The sequence below is a fragment of the Penicillium samsonianum genome (genome assembly GCF_028829775.1).
Source record: "Penicillium samsonianum strain IBT 33392 chromosome Unknown utg000006l_segment0_segment0, whole genome shotgun sequence".
Lineage (NCBI taxonomy): Eukaryota > Fungi > Ascomycota > Eurotiomycetes > Eurotiales > Aspergillaceae > Penicillium > Penicillium samsonianum.
The window spans coordinates 1,847,808-1,867,107 of record NW_026643264.1 but is presented as its reverse complement, the minus strand read 5'-3'; the positions used below and the strand labels follow the sequence as shown (position 1 = coordinate 1,867,107).

At 45.4% G+C, this 19,300-nt stretch overlaps 6 protein-coding genes across 6 annotated transcripts; 5 read left to right on the top strand and 1 right to left on the bottom strand.

Annotated features, from left to right (window-relative positions):
• Positions 1–7,996: 7,996 nt before the first annotated feature.
• On the top strand, positions 7,997–8,461 carry N7471_010734 (uncharacterized protein; the record flags this gene model as incomplete). The annotated part of the gene is made up of 2 exons (XM_057283453.1): positions 7,997–8,176; positions 8,222–8,461. The coding sequence occupies 2 exons, from the start codon at positions 7,997–7,999 to the stop codon at positions 8,459–8,461; spliced, it is 420 nt and encodes a 139-aa protein (XP_057132432.1).
• A 118-nt stretch (positions 8,462–8,579) lies between these two features.
• On the bottom strand, positions 8,580–10,870 carry N7471_010733 (uncharacterized protein; the record flags this gene model as incomplete). The annotated part of the gene is made up of 3 exons (XM_057283452.1): positions 8,580–9,134; positions 9,337–9,373; positions 9,423–10,870. The coding sequence occupies 3 exons, from the start codon at positions 10,868–10,870 to the stop codon at positions 8,580–8,582; spliced, it is 2,040 nt and encodes a 679-aa protein (XP_057132431.1).
• Positions 10,871–12,467: 1,597 nt separating this feature from the next.
• N7471_010732 (NUDIX hydrolase) lies at positions 12,468–13,187 on the top strand (the record flags this gene model as incomplete). Its single annotated transcript, XM_057283451.1, has 1 exon — positions 12,468–13,187. The coding sequence occupies one exon, from the start codon at positions 12,468–12,470 to the stop codon at positions 13,185–13,187; it is 720 nt and encodes a 239-aa protein (XP_057132430.1).
• Positions 13,188–13,905: 718 nt separating this feature from the next.
• N7471_010731 (uncharacterized protein) lies at positions 13,906–14,387 on the top strand (the record flags this gene model as incomplete). The annotated part of the gene is made up of 2 exons (XM_057283450.1): positions 13,906–13,959; positions 14,007–14,387. 2 exons carry the CDS (start codon positions 13,906–13,908, stop codon positions 14,385–14,387), a joined length of 435 nt encoding a protein of 144 aa, XP_057132429.1.
• A 2,032-nt stretch (positions 14,388–16,419) lies between these two features.
• Positions 16,420–16,803, top strand: N7471_010730 (uncharacterized protein; the record flags this gene model as incomplete). The annotated part of the gene is made up of 1 exon (XM_057283449.1): positions 16,420–16,803. The coding sequence occupies one exon, from the start codon at positions 16,420–16,422 to the stop codon at positions 16,801–16,803; it is 384 nt and encodes a 127-aa protein (XP_057132428.1).
• A 1,043-nt stretch (positions 16,804–17,846) lies between these two features.
• On the top strand, positions 17,847–19,213 carry N7471_010729 (uncharacterized protein; the record flags this gene model as incomplete). Its single annotated transcript, XM_057283448.1, has 2 exons — positions 17,847–17,919; positions 17,988–19,213. The coding sequence occupies 2 exons, from the start codon at positions 17,847–17,849 to the stop codon at positions 19,211–19,213; spliced, it is 1,299 nt and encodes a 432-aa protein (XP_057132427.1).
• Positions 19,214–19,300: the final 87 nt, after the last annotated feature.

The window sequence follows — 19,300 nt, the reverse complement described above, 5'->3', positions numbered from 1 at the left end:
TTGCATTAATGAACACAGCAAGCCCTCGAATCTATATATTTATTAGGTATGTTAAATATTAAATAAAGTAATATACTTACCTTAACAAGGGTTTGTACAATGACTTGTTCACTCTGGGAAGCACGGAGCGATCGAGCTTGGGCTTGGGCTTGGATATCAGAAACATTCCGATCTATGATATCGTTCTGGGGGTCGGCCTTCACTAATCCAAGTAGCTCGCGAAGGCTTAGCTAGATAATATGTGCAAGACAAGGGATTCGAACAACCACTGGGCTATTCGATAGTTCAAGGGAGTCAATGGAGTCTTGAACTGCCTGTACTAAAGTTGTGTTATTTGATGCGTTATCTGATGTAATCGCTAACACGCGATCAGTAATATCAAGCTTCTTAAAGATCTCCATAAGCACTTCACTTAGATTCACACCAGAATGCGCCCCATCAAGTGGTTCGAAACCAAGTATGAGCTCACGGTAATTCCAGTCTCGGTCGATAAAGTACCCTGTGATCGCTATAAATGCTTGCTGAAAAGGCGATGTCCAGCAGTCAAAGGCGATTGAGAGCTTCGCATCTTTTGGTAAGGTAGCGAGAATTGTATGCTGCTCCTCATCGACCAATTTCTTTAGCCGGCGTTGAGCAGTGCGAGGATGGAGTGAAGTAGGTTCAGCTGGAGCCTTTTGTGCCATTCGAATCAAGGAAGCAAACTGCTTCCTCTCAAGTATCCGGAAAGGTAGGTTCAGACTGGTAAGACATTCAATCTGCTCTCTTTCCCATTCATCATTCGAGAATTTTGAGATATGAGAAGACTCTAGTGCCTAATGTATAGTAGTTTTAGTTATCTTGAAGGGTATAATCATATAAGACTTACCGATATATGCTGTATGGTCTCTTTAATTGACCGTTGTGTAGGCTTGCTTTTACCACCCTTTTGGCATTTACCTGAGGTCATATGCCGCTTTAGTGTGTTAGTGCCGCTTTGCTTCGCGCTTGGATGAGGCAGTGTGGCCCCACAAGTCCGACATATAACCAAAGGTTCGCCTGTAACATGATGTGCTACCTGGTCGAAGTTCTCCCAGACATCCGATGTGTGTTTTGCATCCCATCGTAGCCTTTGTTGTGTCTCAGTATCGCTGCCGCGTACTGTTGTGCGCCACCACTCGATAAACTTTGCTTTAGACGTGTTATTCATCGCGTCGTAGAGGATAAACTGCTTTCTCCGATCGGGTCCCACACGTTTAAGGGAGCAATCAAGAAGGGCCGGTTGAGTGAAGTCAGACTCTATCACTGATATAGAAGTCTGTTGGCTGTTAAAGAGACTGGAATCAATATTTGGATTAAGGTTGGGATCAAATATATCGTCGACGTAGGAGAGGTCTGGTTGGGAGCTCGGAGGAAGCGAAGAGGGCCCTACGGTATAGGCACTAGGTTGGGACATAGTTAATATGATGTAAGGGACAGTGTAAAGACTAAGGGAGAGTGTGTGATATTAACTTACATTAGGCAACTTGCGACCGTGTGAAACGGGGGTTACTAGTAAAAGGGGTGCTTATATAGATCTGATATATCATAAATCAAGTGTAGACCCACTATCCTTTATAAGCTGATTGGCTATAAGGGTCTTTTGTCCATGGGCATGCCCGTGGGCACGCCCACGGGAATATGCCCAAACGCCGTTACAATCGAAGGATTTAAAACTCCCAGAATAATAACATATGTCTTTTAGTGATAGAATAGACGGAATTTAGTGATATAAGCTCGTAGAATAAGAGTTATACTAATGCTCTTTCGATATACCTATAAGAATTATACCTAAACGAGAGATGAAGCAGAATACATGAGTACTCGGCCCATCGCACGGCCCAACACCCAGCGGGTATTGGGCCGCACTGGTCTAATGCAAAAACTAGTCTAATGCAAAACTTCATCTACCCACCATTTTAAACATGACATTTAGCACCCTTCCCCTATAGTATCTATGGTGAATTTAATATTTACAGAATCGTCTGCTTCCGCACTTTCTTCTCCCGTATTAATATCCCCTGGTTTTAACTTCTCCATTGAGAAAGCGGCTTCTGAAGTAGAAGCCGCAATCCACTTCTTTTTAGCTTGCTGGATTAATCTCTTCCTCTCTGGGCCATCTCTCACTTTTATATGCCTTTTTGCATTTAAAGAGCTTAGAGGGCCACCCATGTTAACCCTTCGCTTGGTTTTATTGGCATCCTTCCGGCGCTTTAGGTCCAAAATGTTGATGTTATCCTGCGCATACTGAGCACCAGCTTCCACTAAAGCAAGCCCACCAGCTAAAAATGGAGCTATTTGACGGCGTAGCTTAGGAGAAATAGAGTCAATCTCATCTCCAATATCGTCAAGTTTTCTCTTGATTTTTTTGGCGTATTTCCTGAAGTCTTTAGCGTCTTTTACCGGTGAATTTGGTATAGAGCTTGACGCCGGGGGGGGGGTATCACCATCCCCATCCCATATCTCCAAAACTGACTCTGGAAGATTAGGATCGTCATTCCAACCTAGCTTCTCTAAAGCAGCATCTGCATTTAAAGGATAGATACCGCATCTTTCAAAGCCAGAGCGTATTGTACGGCTTTTAAAAGCTTGGTTCCGAACCCCATGGATGCTAGAAAAAAAGTCCGATTTTTGCTTTACCGAACCACCCCACTGTACTATATCATTATTATTCTTACGAAAATAATGTTTTAGCACCTGAAACGGCACATCGTCAAGCGGCTGACATATATGCGTTGTATGTGGGATAAAACAGTATGGAATAATCAGATTATTCTCGCAGAATTTGATGAATTCATAGGTGAGATGGGAGCCATGATTATCCATAAGAAGAAGCCGAAAACCCGTCTTTGTACAGCGATTTTTAGTGCTTTCTTCGAATGATTGAAGCCATTGAAAGGCTATAGTATCGTCGGTCCAACCATTAGGTGTAGGAGTAATCCAATAGTCGTCAGGGAGGTTGGTAGTCCTATACCAATTCTCTATATAGAATTCACCCTTAACCAAAAACCAAGGTGGCATTACCCAGCCATCGGCAGCAATACATTCAATTGAAGTAAGCGATTCACTAGGCCCGCCAGTTCCAATACTAGCAGATTGACCAGCCTTAGTTGAAACGACTTTTCGGGGTTTTCCTTCGCCAATTTTGAAGCCGCTTTCGTCAAAGATATAGATATTCTTCGATCCGATTTTTAACCGCTGAATAGTATCACCTAGGCGAGTATATCAGGTAGTAAGATGGCCAGGGGTAACTGCTTCTAACCGGTCTTTTTCCATGGGTTTTTGCTTGATATAGGTGTATTTCTCAGGTAGTTGTTTAATAAAGCGATACGCCCAATTTTTACCGAGCTGCCGATCTGGATCATGGCGCCGAAGAATGTCAATTGCGCACTTATAGATCATATTTGAGGTTGGTGGTGCATTTGCAGCATTTAAAGTGTCAATCCAAAGCATTAATGCCTTCTCTTGATCTGGTTCTAGGGCTTTGTTGGGACCAGTACGACTGCTTCGAGAAGTGCGACCGTGGATTCGACCCCTCAGGGTATAGTATGAAACGTCGGATTCCCGCGCCAATACTGAGAGAACAGGCTTCTTGCTTGCATAGTAGGCTTCAATAGCACTACTAAGGCGATCCTCCAAATTTTGAGAAGAAAAAGGCATTTTTAGGGTAATCGTGCCAAGCCCACCAACACCTACCGGTATTGGTGGGCCTCACCGGATAACAAATTCTTCCATTAAAAATGCATTAAACCACTATTTACAAATAACCACCATGACTATCTATATACCAACTTCCACCATTACTATCTCTTGCCGCCATTGATGCTTCATGCTCAGCCTCAGCTAAATCCCTTGCCTTTTGGGCCTGCTGTTCAACTTCCAATTCCTCGGCTTGCTTAGCTTGCTTCCTCTGAAGCTTCTTAGCATCGCCATCGGCCCTTTTTTTTATCATCCTATTGGCGCATATAGGTGATAGTACTGAATTCCGTGCTCCAAGAATCGATTGCCCATTTCTTGGAATATCTGCTAACGTATTTCACAAGCCAGTGGGCCACACAAGCGAGTGGGCCACGTCAAAACACCATAGTAAATGCGATATTTTACAACCTTATATATCAACAACGGTAGTCTATATGGAATTTTCCCTATAGCTTACTGCTTTTTAGGTGATATCTGGCCTCTCTAAGGACTTTGGAAAATTTTTACCACTTCATGATTGAGATATATATATTTTTGGCTTTGAGCAGCGTAATTTTCAATACCGTGATAATGCAGCTTTTCGATTTTCTTAAAACTGATATATACTGTTCAAAAGTCTTATCAATGGTTATCAAATGACAATGAAATCAAACAACAACGTGGTTGCTGAGATATAAGGTTGTAAAATATCGCATTTACTATGGTGTTTTGACGTGGCCCACTCGCTTGTGTGGCCCACTGGCTTGTGAAATACGTTACTGATTTGTGGTATTGAGACTTCTTTAAAGATCTCTTTACTAAATCAAGCTGCTGAGATAGATATGCATTTGCATCCATACTCCGTTGAATATGCCGTTTTGCCTGCGCAGATGTATTTTCAGCTTTCTCCAGGTATTTAATAAGCTTAGTATTAAGCGTATTAACCCGGGCGATAGTATCTGGCGGCGAATTGGTGACTGAGCTTGGGATATCTGGGGGGGGGGGAGAAGGCGTGAAAATCCTAAGGGGGGACCCTTCATTCTCGATTTGTATTTGGCGTAAAGGACCAAGTACGACTTCCGGATCAAAGGGGTAAATACCCCTAGATTTAAATGAAGATCGGATGGTTCTGCTAGTAAAAGCTTGCTTCCGGATATTAGCGATCATCCTGAAAAAATCCCGCTTTCTAGCAACACTTCCACCCCATATCATCACTTCGTTATTGGCGGTACGGAAGTAATGTTTTAAGCATTGAAAAGCTTGACCATCTAGCGGTTGACAGAGATGGGTTGTATGGGGTAGGAAGTAGAATGGGATGATGTTTTTCTCCTTACAAAAGGTAGTAAATTCAATGGTAGTATGAGAACCATGGTTATCCATCAATAAAAGCCTTGGCCTACCCTCGTCGACGTGAGAAATTGAAGCATGATGAAATGAACAAAGCCATTGAAATGCAGTCTCGTTATTAATCCAGCCATTTAGGGTAGGTTTAATTCGAAAATCGGGGATAGTGATATTTTCATACCACTCTGCCATTTGGGAACTACCTTTAGGTAGAAACCATGGTAGCATAACCCAACCATCGGCGGCGATACATTCAATGCCAGTAATTGATTCATTTTGACCACCGGTAGGATTAGTATATGCTCCGGTAGGAGCAATAACCTTTTGTCGCTTTCCCTGGCCAATTTGGTAGCCGGTTTCATCCCAATTGAAGATCTCATTTTTCTTAAATCCATATTGTTTAATAACCTTTTTAAGGCTATTAAACCATAGGAGCAATTCGCCATAATTCTCGCTATCAGCCCTTGCTTTTTCAGCAGGTTTTGGGCTAATATATCGGATATCTGGGGGTAGGCGATTGATAAATCGGTATACCCAGCTGCGGCCAACCTGCCGATCGGAACCAGCATCTTTTAAAAGCTGGTTTGCAGAGCGCTCAATGAGATCGGCGGTATTTGCAGTATATGAATAGCGTAGTGTTTGGATCCAGGATATCAATGCTTTTTCTTGCATCGGGTTTAATGCCTTACTTTGACTAGCAATGGTTGGATTGGACTTCCGTCCACTAACGCGCCCGCGTAGTCGGTTGTAGGGAACAGCGAATTCTCGCGCCAATTTAGCTAAATTGGGCTTATCGCTTTGGAAGTAGGCTTCTACGGCCTGTAGAGTTCTCATCTCAATATTTTCATTTTGTTCTGACATCGTGTTGTGGTATAAAATGGGTAGAAAATTGATAAAAAATGGAAAATTTGTGATCCGGTGAAAATTTGTTATCCGGTGAGGCCCACCAATGCCGGTAGGTGTTGGTGGGCTTGGCACGATTAGTAGAGAGATGTTTAAAATGGTGGGTAGATGAAGTTTTGCATTAGACTAGTTTTTGCATTAGACCAGTGCGGCCCAACTCCCCCGGTGGGAGTTGGGCCGTGCGTTGGGCCGAGTACTTCTTCACGTACGAAGGGGGGGGGGGTATCGGCTTTAATACTTGACGGACATGGAAGTCATTTAACGCCGGAATTTGACAAAATTTGTATGCCTGCTCATTCATCCCATCTTTTACAACCTCTCGATGTCGGCTGTTTTGCGGTCTTACCGGTCTTAATAAGACCGTCTTATAGTCGGGCGGTTGAAACGAAGATGCGGAACGGGATCAACCATATTGAGAAACTTGACTTTCTTGAAGCATACCTAAAGGCACGAATTGAAGCTTTTAAACCGAAGACAATTAAAAGCAGCTTCCGAGCTACCGGTTTAGTGCCATTTGCACCAGATCAAGTGATTTCAAAGCTTGATATCCGGCTTCGAACGCCTACCCCCCAGCCGGGGTAGTGAATCAAGTCGAAATTTTACACCAAAAGCGCCAGCTACAGAGAAAGAACTACGTCGTCAGGCTTCATCAATCAAAGCTTTACTTCGTACAAGATCTCGAAGTCCACCTAGCCCGTCAGATCGTGCATTAAACCAGCTTGTAAAAGGCTTCCGTCTTACAATGCAAGGTGCTATCTTACTCGCGAAAGAAAACAAGGAATTACGCGCCGCCAACGAGAAGCAGAAGCAAAAGCGTACTCGATCCCGACAGCAGATACCAGCTGAAGCAGGGCTCACAGTTCAAGAAGCTTCTCAATTGATTACTGAGCCGGTGGAAGCAGATGAAGCACCCTGGCGCTCTGTACCGCTAAGATATGCAGGATTAGTACCACATGCGAAAGTGGGCCCCATTTAACCAAGGCAATAAGATGCAAACGCGCAGTCATTAATCCGGAGTGCCGGGGATCACGGGATATGGACCTCTCGAATGACATGGAACAGCGAGTTAGATCGGGCTGGACAAACATTAGAAAATAGCTCTCTTTTGTCTTTCCTTATAGGCGGGCATCTTTTCGCGTAGACATTCACACTGAGCTTGTCAGTTTATATTTGTTGACTTGTTGTGTCAACCTCACCTTTTGATGCGTCACTTTAGGGCTGATCCGCGCGGTATGCACGGCTTTTGGCACATTAGTCAAACTCCAATCACAATGACTCGTAAGGGTACATTGGCAGATATGACGTGCCTAAAGTCTTGCTTGGTTTGGGATAGGGTACATTACACGAAGTCCCTGGAAACATTATAGCAAGTGTGCATATTAACGTGGCTGATGGTGGGAATCGGAAGCCATGCTTTCACTGTCCGAATATGGTAGCGCTGCAACATGGTTGCATCCACATATTAGTATGATGTAGACATTACATCAGGAGCCCCAACTAATGAGAGAAATAGGGATTTTGATCAATCAAAGCCATGAGTGAGTGTTTATATGTTCATGTCGAATTTCGAAAACCAGACGATTGTCCACTGAGATAGCAATAAGTCCAACACTATCTCTGGATCTAGATTATCTGGGCAAATCCAAGGGTTCTTATGCTATCGGCATTACCCTTATTAACACTGCATGAGAGCGAATCCATAGCTGATCTGAGGCATATTTCATGCCATTAGAGTGGACCCATACATAACGAGAAAAAGAAGTAATACAATACAATACAAGGTCATTGAGATCTCCAATTGGTCGATACGTGGTGAAATTTTGACAAATACCTGGTGCCTGAGAAATATGTATACTACGGGACTGGTGGCACTGCCCAATCAGAATCGACCGTAATTTATACCACCAGGAACAACCATATATCCGGCACAGTCACTTCGAGATTTTAGGATACAAACCCCACTACCCCTCACAACTCTCTGTTCCTCAAAATTCGGTATTCGAGGCGCATTTTGCTCGTACAGGATTGATCAAAATCACCGGCAAAGTGTTACAAGATGACGAGCAAACCGCTATGGGAAAATGCGGAGCCTATTGTCTCTGCTGTACGGCAGCTCCTACTAGACGGCAAGATCCTCCCTTACGAACCGAATGCGTATGGGTGGCAAGGCGTGGGCGTTGAAATGCAAATATTCATTGAGGATCTGAAGGCAGAAATAGAACGAAAAGAGTTCAAAGTAAGTCCCGGCTTTTCTTCTACCTGGCGATTGCTTACGGAGTAGGTTGAAAAATGTTTCGTTTTCCACTTCAATATCGGCAGGACGCTCGATAATCCCTCCGAACGCCTCCTAATATTTCCTCTACGCGGTCTCTCCGATGTTAGGCCAGGGGCCCCTCTAGAAACTGGTACATACTGGTTTATCAGTGATAAACGAGCCTTGGTTCCACGACAACCGTGCGGAGTCGACGTTATTATCGCCGTTGGCGAAAAGAGAACTGAGGCAACTACGACTATCATGTGAGCGGTGCAGATTCCACCGCGGCACAATTTTTCAGCACCGGAAGCATTTTAGGCGAATTGATTGCTAATACATGGCGTTTTTCTTTTCTGTCTGGGCTGCCAGGAAAATAGTTGGCCCGTTAGGCGTGAGCCGTGCTGATACTTTCGTCCTCGTCCACGTTCTGTTCACGATCCTCTGGCATTCCAGGGCTGCAGCCTTTTCCGCTGCTATTAGTCATTCCTTGTTCGCTCTCTTCTGCAAACGATGTACCTGCAGAGATTCCATTGAACCATTGCTCCCAGTCAAATACCTGTGACGGAAAGAAATCTGGAAATTCCTGGAACTCGAATGGCAGAAACAAGTCATAGGCACTGGGTACAAAAGTGTCTGGATTGTTCTCAAGGGACATGCAGATTGGAGGGTCGTCTTGGTTGCTTGTCAGCAGGTTTTGAATCGACATTGCCTCATTGCTTAAGGTTGTGTTGACAGAAGTTTGCGAACACAAATTTCTGTCATACAACAGATTTGGCAGCAAGACCGCTTGACCTTCTGCTGTGGGCGCCGTCTCGTGAGAAAAATCATCTAATTTCTCAGCAGGGTTTGGGGTCTCGGAGACGGATGAACTAACATTCTGGGAGGGGATTTCGTGATTCATCTCCAGTTGTGGCTGGCCGTTTGCATGGCCATTGTGCATCTATGCTGCGTTAGTCAATTCATGGAAAAGGATCGATATCATTACAATTTCCCTGTTTGCGCTTTTTAGAGACAGATTCGGACTGGGCCATAAACTCAATGCTTTCCTCCTTCTCGAGGCTCAGCATGACGTGGCATGCAAGTCTTGAGAGGCCCAGAATTTGGACTACAGCGTCAATACCAAGTAATTGCATTCGACCTACAAATGCGTCAACTACCGGTTTCGGTGAGCGCCGACATCTGTGAATATCAGTATGCTTTGTCTAGAGTATGAAGGTTCGAAACTCACTTATTCGCCGTCAAACCAACGGGGAGTGCCATAAGATATCCGGGATTGTTGTTGAAGTGGCATTTTATTATGCGACTGAGCTCCTTGCCTTCTAATACAAGTCGTTGAATAGCACCCCGCAATTTCCCATCTTCAAGACTATCGTCATCCGAGAGTTCAGATTTGATATCTTGAACGAGACGCGCAAGTTGGCCGAATCTGAAATGTTCGCCATCGTGATATCCTTTTTTCACAACTAGGTTATAAAGGGCATATAGTGTTAGGCGTTCATAGAGAGGCATGAGTTGCGCACTCCTTGTGATCTGGAATGACTTTTCAAATATCCTGGCAACCGCCCCCTTTGCGCTGGCTTGGTGAGAATTGACGATACCAACCTGGTGAAGAAAATAATCCGGATCTTCCCTGCAATTTTGAAGCGCGTCATAGAGCGGGTGCGGGATTTCTATCTCGCAAGGCCCTAATGACTGTCCCTCGAGGGTTTGCAGGATATTTTCCTTCATTGCGTTAATTCCAAACCCCAACTCCGTGGTGACAAAGTAGCCTGTATCGTGCTTTCGAAGCAGCAGGCGAGAGATATCGACCTGTGCAAGAGACACCAAAGCTGTTGGACCCTTTGGCAGAGGCGTGTCTAAATCCAAGATAGCTGGACTAGCAAGCTGGTCGACAGGAAACGCTGCAGGATATTGAGTAAACCCAGCAAGGAAGGAATCCTCCGATCTTGGGATTCTACTTTCACGAGGGCTTTCAAGTGTACTGTTAAAGCTTGAACATCCAGCATCACCAGCGGAGTTTATATTTTCTTCAGAAGTGTCTCTGACTGGAGCTTCTTCTGTGTGGCTATTTGGATTCGTGGCTAGAGAACTTGTTGGGGTTTGGCTCAATGGCGATGGCGTACCTCCAGACAGGCTATTTGCCTGGTCACTATCCTCAAACCATTCGGTATTGGATTCAACTTGAGGATTGGGATCCGTGGTCAGAGAGCTCGCTTGGCTTTGGTCCAATGTAGATGAGATGTCCGGAGCGATGCCAAGTTTCCAGACATCAGTATGATTAATTTCATCGAGGTTCCGATTGATGGCCGCGGTGTTTGGGAGTACTTGCGACGAAGGCGCACTCTCCTCAGATTCGTTATGCGCCCATGCATTCTCGTCCTTAGCCTCTTCGACGTATGCCATGTACCGGCTCTGATCCTGCTGATCCTGAGGATTTACATGGATTTCAGATGCCAAAAAGATTTGCCGGGAAGCCCTTTGCCTCTGGACAGCCTCATCTTCAACCTCTAGATGTTGGGTTGATGATTCTGGCGTGAACGGGTTACTGTGGCGCGGTATGGGTGTTGCCGGGCTTCTCGGTCGGTATGCATCGGTTGGCTGATGGGAGAGGGTTCGCACGCGGCACAAGATATTGATAAATTTCTGCAAGGCAAGCAATTCTGAATCACCAAGCATAACAGAGCAAGCCCACAAACTTTGGTCTGTTAGCCTTTCTCGGTTTCCTTCCAACATGTACCACTTGGCTAGCTGGGAAAGAAGACCCTGAAGCTCGCCATCTATGGATTCCATCTAGAATAGCGGGAACCAAATCCAGGTGTAAAGAGCTTGTAGAGGAAGACGGGGTAGGATTGACACGAGCACGCCGGAGTAAAGAATTGATGTGACACTGACCAGTCCGAGGCGAGTCGGAGAGGCGTAGGCAACCGGCTATGTGCCTTATTGCCACCAAATCATCCCAGCAATGATTGACACTGGCTGTGTGTAAAAGCGCCCTGCGATCTCTTGGTTGTACTTTCTATCACCCTAGTGCAAGACTACACCGCTTCTCGTATGATGTGGCGGATAGACCTCGCCACGGCCCATTCATGCATCGGCGGGCGGAACGAATCCTTCGAAACCGCTCGTCAAGGATGTACAGTATTGCATACAAGGTTTGGTAATTTTTGTGTATAAGAATATTGATGGGAAGATTTAGGCTTGGGCACAGCCTATGGGATGCCCAAAAGAGCATAACTATGGTGAGGCCAGTTTTCGATCTAAAGTCAAAAATAGAAGACCGACGCGTGTGAGTCACGCTAGTCTAAAAGGGGTATAATCTGTTGCTTTCTGGCCAAAGAGCAACAGGTTATGCCTGTTCCAGCCTAGTATTCCAACAGACCCCGCACGCAGTTATGTTTCATCGCAAAGGGCCCGTGTTATTGTAATGCAAGCGTACTAGCTTACAGCAATGAATTTAACATAACTGTGAGTTGATTACGAAGCGTGTTGGGTAAATCATTTTCGTCAAACCGAATTCTACCCTTTGTCAGGAGCTAACTAGGCGTGCAGCTTTCCACTGGTTGGGGGGCCGCAACTACTTGATGGACCACCGAGCCAACTGCATTCCAGGAGCTATCGACTAATGTTTTAGTTTACGTTACCCTAGGGCATCAGTAGAGATCTCTCTGGGGGCCGGAGCGCCGATCGCCCAAAGCCCAAAGGTCACCATAATGTAAAATACGGCCAAGCAGGCGCTCGACACTATGAGCCCATTACCGTGAGGCACCGGTAAATTCCAAGTAGGAACACTTTCGGGCGAACAATATTTCGATGCTCGCGGACAAGACAGGACTGACTTGAAATGGCGTCGGGTTATTTTCCCGATCAATCAAGTTGAGCGCAACAATGGATTCTTCTATGGGCAACTCTACTAGATGGCTACGACCTATGGAAGGTATGCGTCATCGCATCCACGGATTCCTTGCTCCGATCCTTACTGTACTAAGACAGATCCCTTTTACGCTGCCCCCAACAGAGCGGGTTACAGGAGCCCGATTCTTAGCAACAAAATTTCAGCAGTCCCATTTAAGTATGCATGTAATCCGCAACCATGAAGGCGGCACAAAACTGGGGTGACAAGAGCTACTTACGTTTTGTCCCTGGTGCATCACTCAATGTGATAATCAGTCTGACTGAGACGCTTAAATACCAGTCGTGCGCCGCCGAAATCTGCGGTGAGCATACAACAGTATTTTCTCCATTCCCAAGCTTATTCCATCACTTCCTTAACATCATGGGCTTTTCTATCATTCCAGTGGAAGAGCTCAATATTCCCCTTCGTCGATCTTCAGGCAAAGAATCTAATATCGAGCGGTTCTCTGCCAGTACTCTTGTTTTCCTTTTTGACCTCCACGAACCACCTACCGCATACGTCCTTCTCCATAAACGGGCTCTACTCGGCAAAGAAGAGAACGGCAATGACAAGCCGAACTCATGGGCCTTTTCCTGGGGGCCACCTGGGGGATCTCAAGAGATATTCGACAAAACTATTCTGAATACCGCGAAACGTGAGACGGAAGAAGAAGTCAACTTGCACGGCTCGCGTGTTTCTCGTCTGGTCTACAGGGATTCCTGGATGCATAAGGGAGTTCAGATGGCCAGATATACATTTCCTCTGGAAGTCGATGAGCAACTCAAGGTCCAACGAAGGTGGTGCGACAGAAAGCAGCAGCCCGTCGGTAGGAATGAAGGGCCCATACGGTTAAGGGAAGATGAACACCTTGATTACTGTTGGGCCACGGAAGCACAAATTCGTGATTCATCTCTCTACAACGAAAAGAATCCTCAGCATCAAAGAGAACTTGTTATGCTTGAAAGCAAGGAGATGATCCTCCACGCTTTTACGCGATTGAAGAATTCTCAACTTGATGACATACGCTCTGTCCATAGATTAATGATGGAATATTACCTTTCGGGCGAATCATCTGAGATGCATCGCTTGAGGTCACACTGAGCCTTATATATGTTTATTTTGGACAGAAGACTCGTTAATGAAATCTGTACGGAGTGGGGGCTCAGAGAAAAAAATATAACCTCATCTGGATGGCGATATTGATGTTGGCAATTGTTGAGGTATACAGAGATTAAGACATTCGTGCGACATGTTTTCCTCTGTCAGGCACGTCGCCAATTCTAGAATTAACAATGACCTGAAAGTCGATACGGCTGGGACGTAAAGTAACCTAAGATAACCCGATCATATGAATCAAGATAAGCCGAACGTTGCTTCTCCCGGAAAACCTTGCTTCATCGGATCCACTAAAAATACCTAAGCCGTTCCGTTACGCTCCTCGGGACTGCAAAGCTGATCCCTCAACATGCGGCAGAAAGCAACAAACCTGGGACCATTGTGCCACCGACGATACCAGTGTTCCTTGTGTGAGCCCCCCGCACGCACTACGTTGAGAATATGGAATACAAGGCGCAAGAGTGCTGGATGGACTCATTTCAGGAATGCCTGTCGCGAAGGATGGAAATCTGACCGTAATTTCGGTCTTCCTGTCAATGTACGCGAAGTACAGTTCAGGTATTGCGCCCCATTGTCGGTGCATTGGCTTACTGCTTGGGTCTTGTCGTATATATTGATAATTTGATATAAATCACGAGGGCCCCCAAGCAGAAGGAACTATTGCAAATACGAATCTTTGGTATATGCGCGCCTGCGACCCAGTATGGAGAAACTCCTCTCTGCAGCAATTACATATCTCATGGTCTTGAAATTAGAAGTGAGCTCTCTTTTCCGTACTGAGGAAATTACTAACCACTTGATCAGCCCTGGGACATGTTACACTTCAGGGAGCAACATGGGAAAGCGGTGACAATAGGAGCAACTGGGTGGAAGCTAGAAATCTCCCTCGATGAGTTGAAAAGCTCGATATTTGGGTGCGCAATTCTCCTCGACCATGGAGGACACTTTTGGTCCATAATTTGTCACACACTACAGAATTGGAGAAATCCAGAGTGGAAGCCTCTATCCGGGACCGACGGCTTGCGAGTTGGCAGCAAAACTCAAAAAGGACTACTGCATCTATGTCCTGTCCTTTATAGGAATACTTTCTCTTTGATTCCATTCTGCATGCTGGAAATGACGACACCTGGTCAAATAATGATTTGGCAGGCGGAGAACCCGGTGACCCAGTACACGCTCCACTGAGCATTGATGTTTGGAGCATTTACCGGGTGAAGATACTACTAGGGTCAACTTGGAATGCTCAGTGTTAGGAGTTCAAATTTACAAGGCGTTTTGTCTTTGTTGGGATAAACCAGGATATGCATCCACTTGTGATTACTTGCAAGTTTCCAAGGTTTGTTATATTTTTGTTATCTTTTTCAGAACTCAATACAAATTGCCAGAAATCGGGGTATAGAAATAAAGAGCTGTTAATGTCTGCTGATTGGGCGCACAAAATTGCACCAACAGTCTTTACCCTCATGAGGTCAGTGTTAGCTTTCAAGCACGTACAGATCCAGTTACTTCGATCAATTGAACTGTCCGCTCCAGGATAGATGTTTCTCCACCGATAGTGTGATCCTTTGAGCAACAAGCACCAACAGCGAGCAATTCTCTGGATCGGAGTAAAAATCAACGCTCTGATTGGCTATAAAATTTAAAAAAAACTCTAGAATGTGAGATTCCTCTGCTTCTAGCCAACTTGCAGCAAGGCCGAGGGAAAAAAACAAGTAAGAATGGACGACAAAGATTAAGGATTGGAAACGATGAATAACCCGGCTTTTTCCCCCGGCAAAAATACGATAGAAGAGTGTCGTGATCACGATCGATACTCGATGTGTCCCATATAGCGCCATGGCAAACTCTTGTCTTTCAGTCACCGCTACGGAAACTATATCTGTCAAGTATAAAGGCCAATGGTTTAAGACCAGTACCGAAATATATTCTTGTTTATGGCTTCTTTGTTAAACATCAAATGATGCAGCCAAAACATTAGCCAGTTATCACAAGCCAAGTACACCTATTTACCACGCTCTAAATCGACCATAATGAACTCCTTATACTTCTTCCCACGTGCAGATCCTGTGATTTCGCCCAATTGAATTCTCGTATCCTCATTTTGAGCTGGTGTATTATTATTTTATGTGCACTCTACTGTATCACATTGCTGCACAGCCACACTCAGATATACAAGTTTGAGGGGCCGTAATTATTGATTAAGAATGGTGTTGTCCTTTGAGCGTTGATCCCTCGATTGAAATCCACTATAAAACCTTCATTTTCCACTGATCATTTCCTTTGTAACAACACTTCAACTCACTTCAGCATTATTTCTATACCATATTAGATGAAAATGTCTACTTATAATGAATCTCCAAAAATGCCCCTCCAAGCCCTTCACTCTTCGAGAGCATCGAGGAGCTACGATTAGATCTTGTACAGTCCGCAATTGAGTCCGACATTCTCTCCGAACCGCTCGGCTCCCACGAGGCCCTTCATTTATTTCTTCAAGAACTCAGCAAAGAAAGTCCGCAACCTTTGATTGAGAGGGCAATTAAAACTGTCTTGGAAAGCCAATCGCTACGGCAAAAGATCGAGGTTCAGTGGAACCTCTGCCGCGATTACAACCATGCCAAAAGCCGCCAGAATATGATGAAAGAGGGTGCCCCCTATGATCTGGCCTCATGGTCTATCAAACATTGCTCTCGGTGCTTCAAATTACTTTTGAAGTATCGAGCAGTTCAGCCTTCTTCATTTTGCCAAGCTGGCTACAGCTTCTTTTGGCTCGCGGTCAGGAGTGACCAAGATGACTTTTTGATACAACGCCTCTTGTCTTTAATGGAACCCAAAGATCTTTTGAGTCCTTTTCTGACGGGGGAAGCGAATGGAGACCGATGCACAATCTTTCAGGCCTCTACATGGAATCGAAAATGGTTTCAGGTCTGCTGGGCACGGCTTAAACCATTACCGGACAATGGTCTTACTTCACTTGGGCCAGATGAAATCAGAAATATATGGCAATTTTCCATGTGGACCTTGCAAACAAGTTATTGGACTCGGGGCTAGATCTGGGAAAACCTCACCCTGAAAATGCATCACCTGGTTGGTTGGAGATAGTGGATCGAATAAATCCAGTGCCATTGTTTGATTGGCTCTTGAGCCGTGGCCACCAACCCCCGAAAAACTCCTGACGTACGCCGCAACACACAATTGCATTCTTGGGGCGAGCTGGATTATGCGCCATACTGAAAGCCACCGGGACTTGAGTGAAGCTGCACTTGTAGCGGCAGAAAGTGCAGTTAACCGAAGCGCGGAAATTCTGGAAATCATTCTACGAAACCCAGCTGTAGAGTGGAAAGCAGACCAGACTCTGTCAGAGAATATTGTGATAAAAACTGTCAACGGAGTGTGCCAGGAAAGAAAGGAATGTGCAGCTATGCTATCAGAAGACTCTTTCCAGGACATGTTCGCAAGAATGGAGGATACTGCGGTTCGAAAGATCCAAGCCCTAGGTGAAGTAGTCGGGAATGTTCAAGTTCTGGGTATCAAGATCACGGCGGAGGACGCTGGACTATATCGCCTTGCGACAGTTCTGGAGAACATGGACTCCCGCTTGTAGTTTCAATTCCTTCATCAATGGCTGAGCCCGCTCACGATACTGTGAAATTGACTTCGATCACACCTGCTGTTGTAATCTCCAGATATTGAAACATGGCCCTTAGGGTATTTCAACAATGGACCCATTCAGTCTTTTAACTCAGTCCAATTATTGCGTTGTCTTCGTTAGCTACCTCCATTAAGCATGCACTATCATCGGATTAGAACTGTCGTGTGATAAGCCACGGTTCTGGGACATCTAAGCCATGTAGCAACTTCATCTCATCAGCTGATCGCCAAAATAGAGAAACAAATGATCCCGTATTTACCAGAGTTTTATCTATAAGTATGAGGATTCTACTTCAGGTTTGAGCAAAGCAAAGCTAATTATTGTGGTTGTGTCTCAAGAGGTACGGGGTGGTATGTACGACCAAAGCGCTGAAATTGTTTGGCCTAATTTGCTGCCCACAACAGCACAGGGTATGCCGAGTCATCTCTAGGGTCGGATAGTATCCTTGAGCTTCCAAACATCATCAACTTGAGGCAAGTTCCAGAGAATGCTGCCCACAACAGAATCGAAAAATTACCAATAGACCTCATATATTACTTTAATAATATTCAGAAAACCGTACCTATGTGCTTAAATGGTAAGTAGACACCAAAATGGGGGCCCTAGCTAAGACTGCCCCGCAAAACTGTGGGTATTCACCCACTGGGACATTACGGTCACTAAATGGGCGTGGTAGTGATATAACCGCCATTTCCTAACTTGGCCTAAGCTTATACACCTGGGTAAACCGGTAGCGTCGCCTTTAGAACTATTTATCCACGTCATTTCCATTCCTACCTCTCCAAAAACCTTTACTTCGACCCTACCTTCGGAGGAAATATTGAATCTGTTTTCTCGCCGATCACTTGTTGCGAATCTCACATTCCTATATTTGCTATTATCGCTGCTAGGAAACCTCTTAGAAGCTAAGACTTGTCATTGTAGGTACCCTTTTTGGTCATTCCCGTCCATCAGCTTACCTTTTTTAATACCCAGCCAAAAACCCAGATCGCAAAATGAGCAACAATCGGATTCCCGTACGCTTAGATGCCCTCGGAAGCACTCAAGATCAGCCTACAAACCCGACGGGTGATGTCGATGAAGCAGTTCGGCTTGACTTTCTAGCGCTTCAGACCGCTATTGATCCGTGCTCTTAGAGAGCCTTGGGATGCAGCTGGATGTTCGATACCAGCAAACACAAAATCCCAATGATCTCGACGCAGCAGTAAAGTGTTGTCAGCTTGCGGCTAGAACGACTGCTCATGTCGACTATGCAGCGCGCTTAGATCGTCTAGTGGGATTATTCGACTCTCGATTCCAATACCTAGACCAAAACCCACGTCGCGAAATGAGCAACAATCAGCTTTCCCAACACTTAGACGCCCTCGAAAGCAGTTCCCACGCTCAAGATCAACATACAAACTCGATGGATGATGTCGATGAAGCAGTTCGGCTTGGCTTTCTAGCGCTTCGTGTCGCTGTTGATCCCGCGCTCCTCGAGAATTTTGGGAGGCAGCTGGATATACGATACGAGCAAACACAAGATATCGATGATCTCAACTTAGCGATCGAGTATTCTCGGCTTGCGATTAAGATGACTGCTCATGACCATCCCGACTACAAAACGCGCCTGGATCTTCTGGCGGGACTACTCGATGTTCGATTCCAATCTACGGGATTTTTGCGTGACCTTGATAATGCGATTCAACTCACTCGTAATGCAGGCCTCGCCACAAGTCATAACGACTATGAAATGGCAAGGTACTGGTTCGACCGCGGGGAAAGGCTCGGAAGACGGTTTGGCTCTGAAGGAACTATCGTCGATCTTAACGACGCGATTTGGTTCCTTTCCCTAGCACTTAGAGCCACTACTGAATTTTCGCCTTTCTTCGTCGATCGCTTGGTTGAGCTCGCTTTCAATTCCAAACTTCGATACGACACATTAGCTGAGATACAAGATCTCCAAGCGGCGATTTCACTACGTCAACGGGCTCTTCAGGCTACCGACGATCAACATGAATTACGGTTAGATTGCCTGCGCGACCTCGGAAGCGACCTGGAAGCCCGATATAGACATATCGGAGAGGCCTCTGACATCCAGGAAGCGATCACCCTAGCTCACAATGCAATGAATACAATGGTGGCCATTAGCCCTAACTATTATTTGCTTAGGGATTGCTTCTATGAGCTCGGGACTAAGCTCGGACTTCGATACGAAAAGGCAAACACGATAGATGACCTCAATGAGGCCATTATATGGTCTCGCAAGGCGGTGGGTGCTATTGGGGCACGCATTGAGGTTTTTCGCCACCTCGAACACTTATTAACACTTCGTTACACGAGAACACACCAGATCAATGATTCTGAAGAAGCATCCAAGTGAACAGAAGAAGCAGCGAAGTGGGAAAAGGCAGTTTAGAAGGATCATTGGCCTTTGTTTGGCACATTATTTTCTGGTCACACCTTGTCC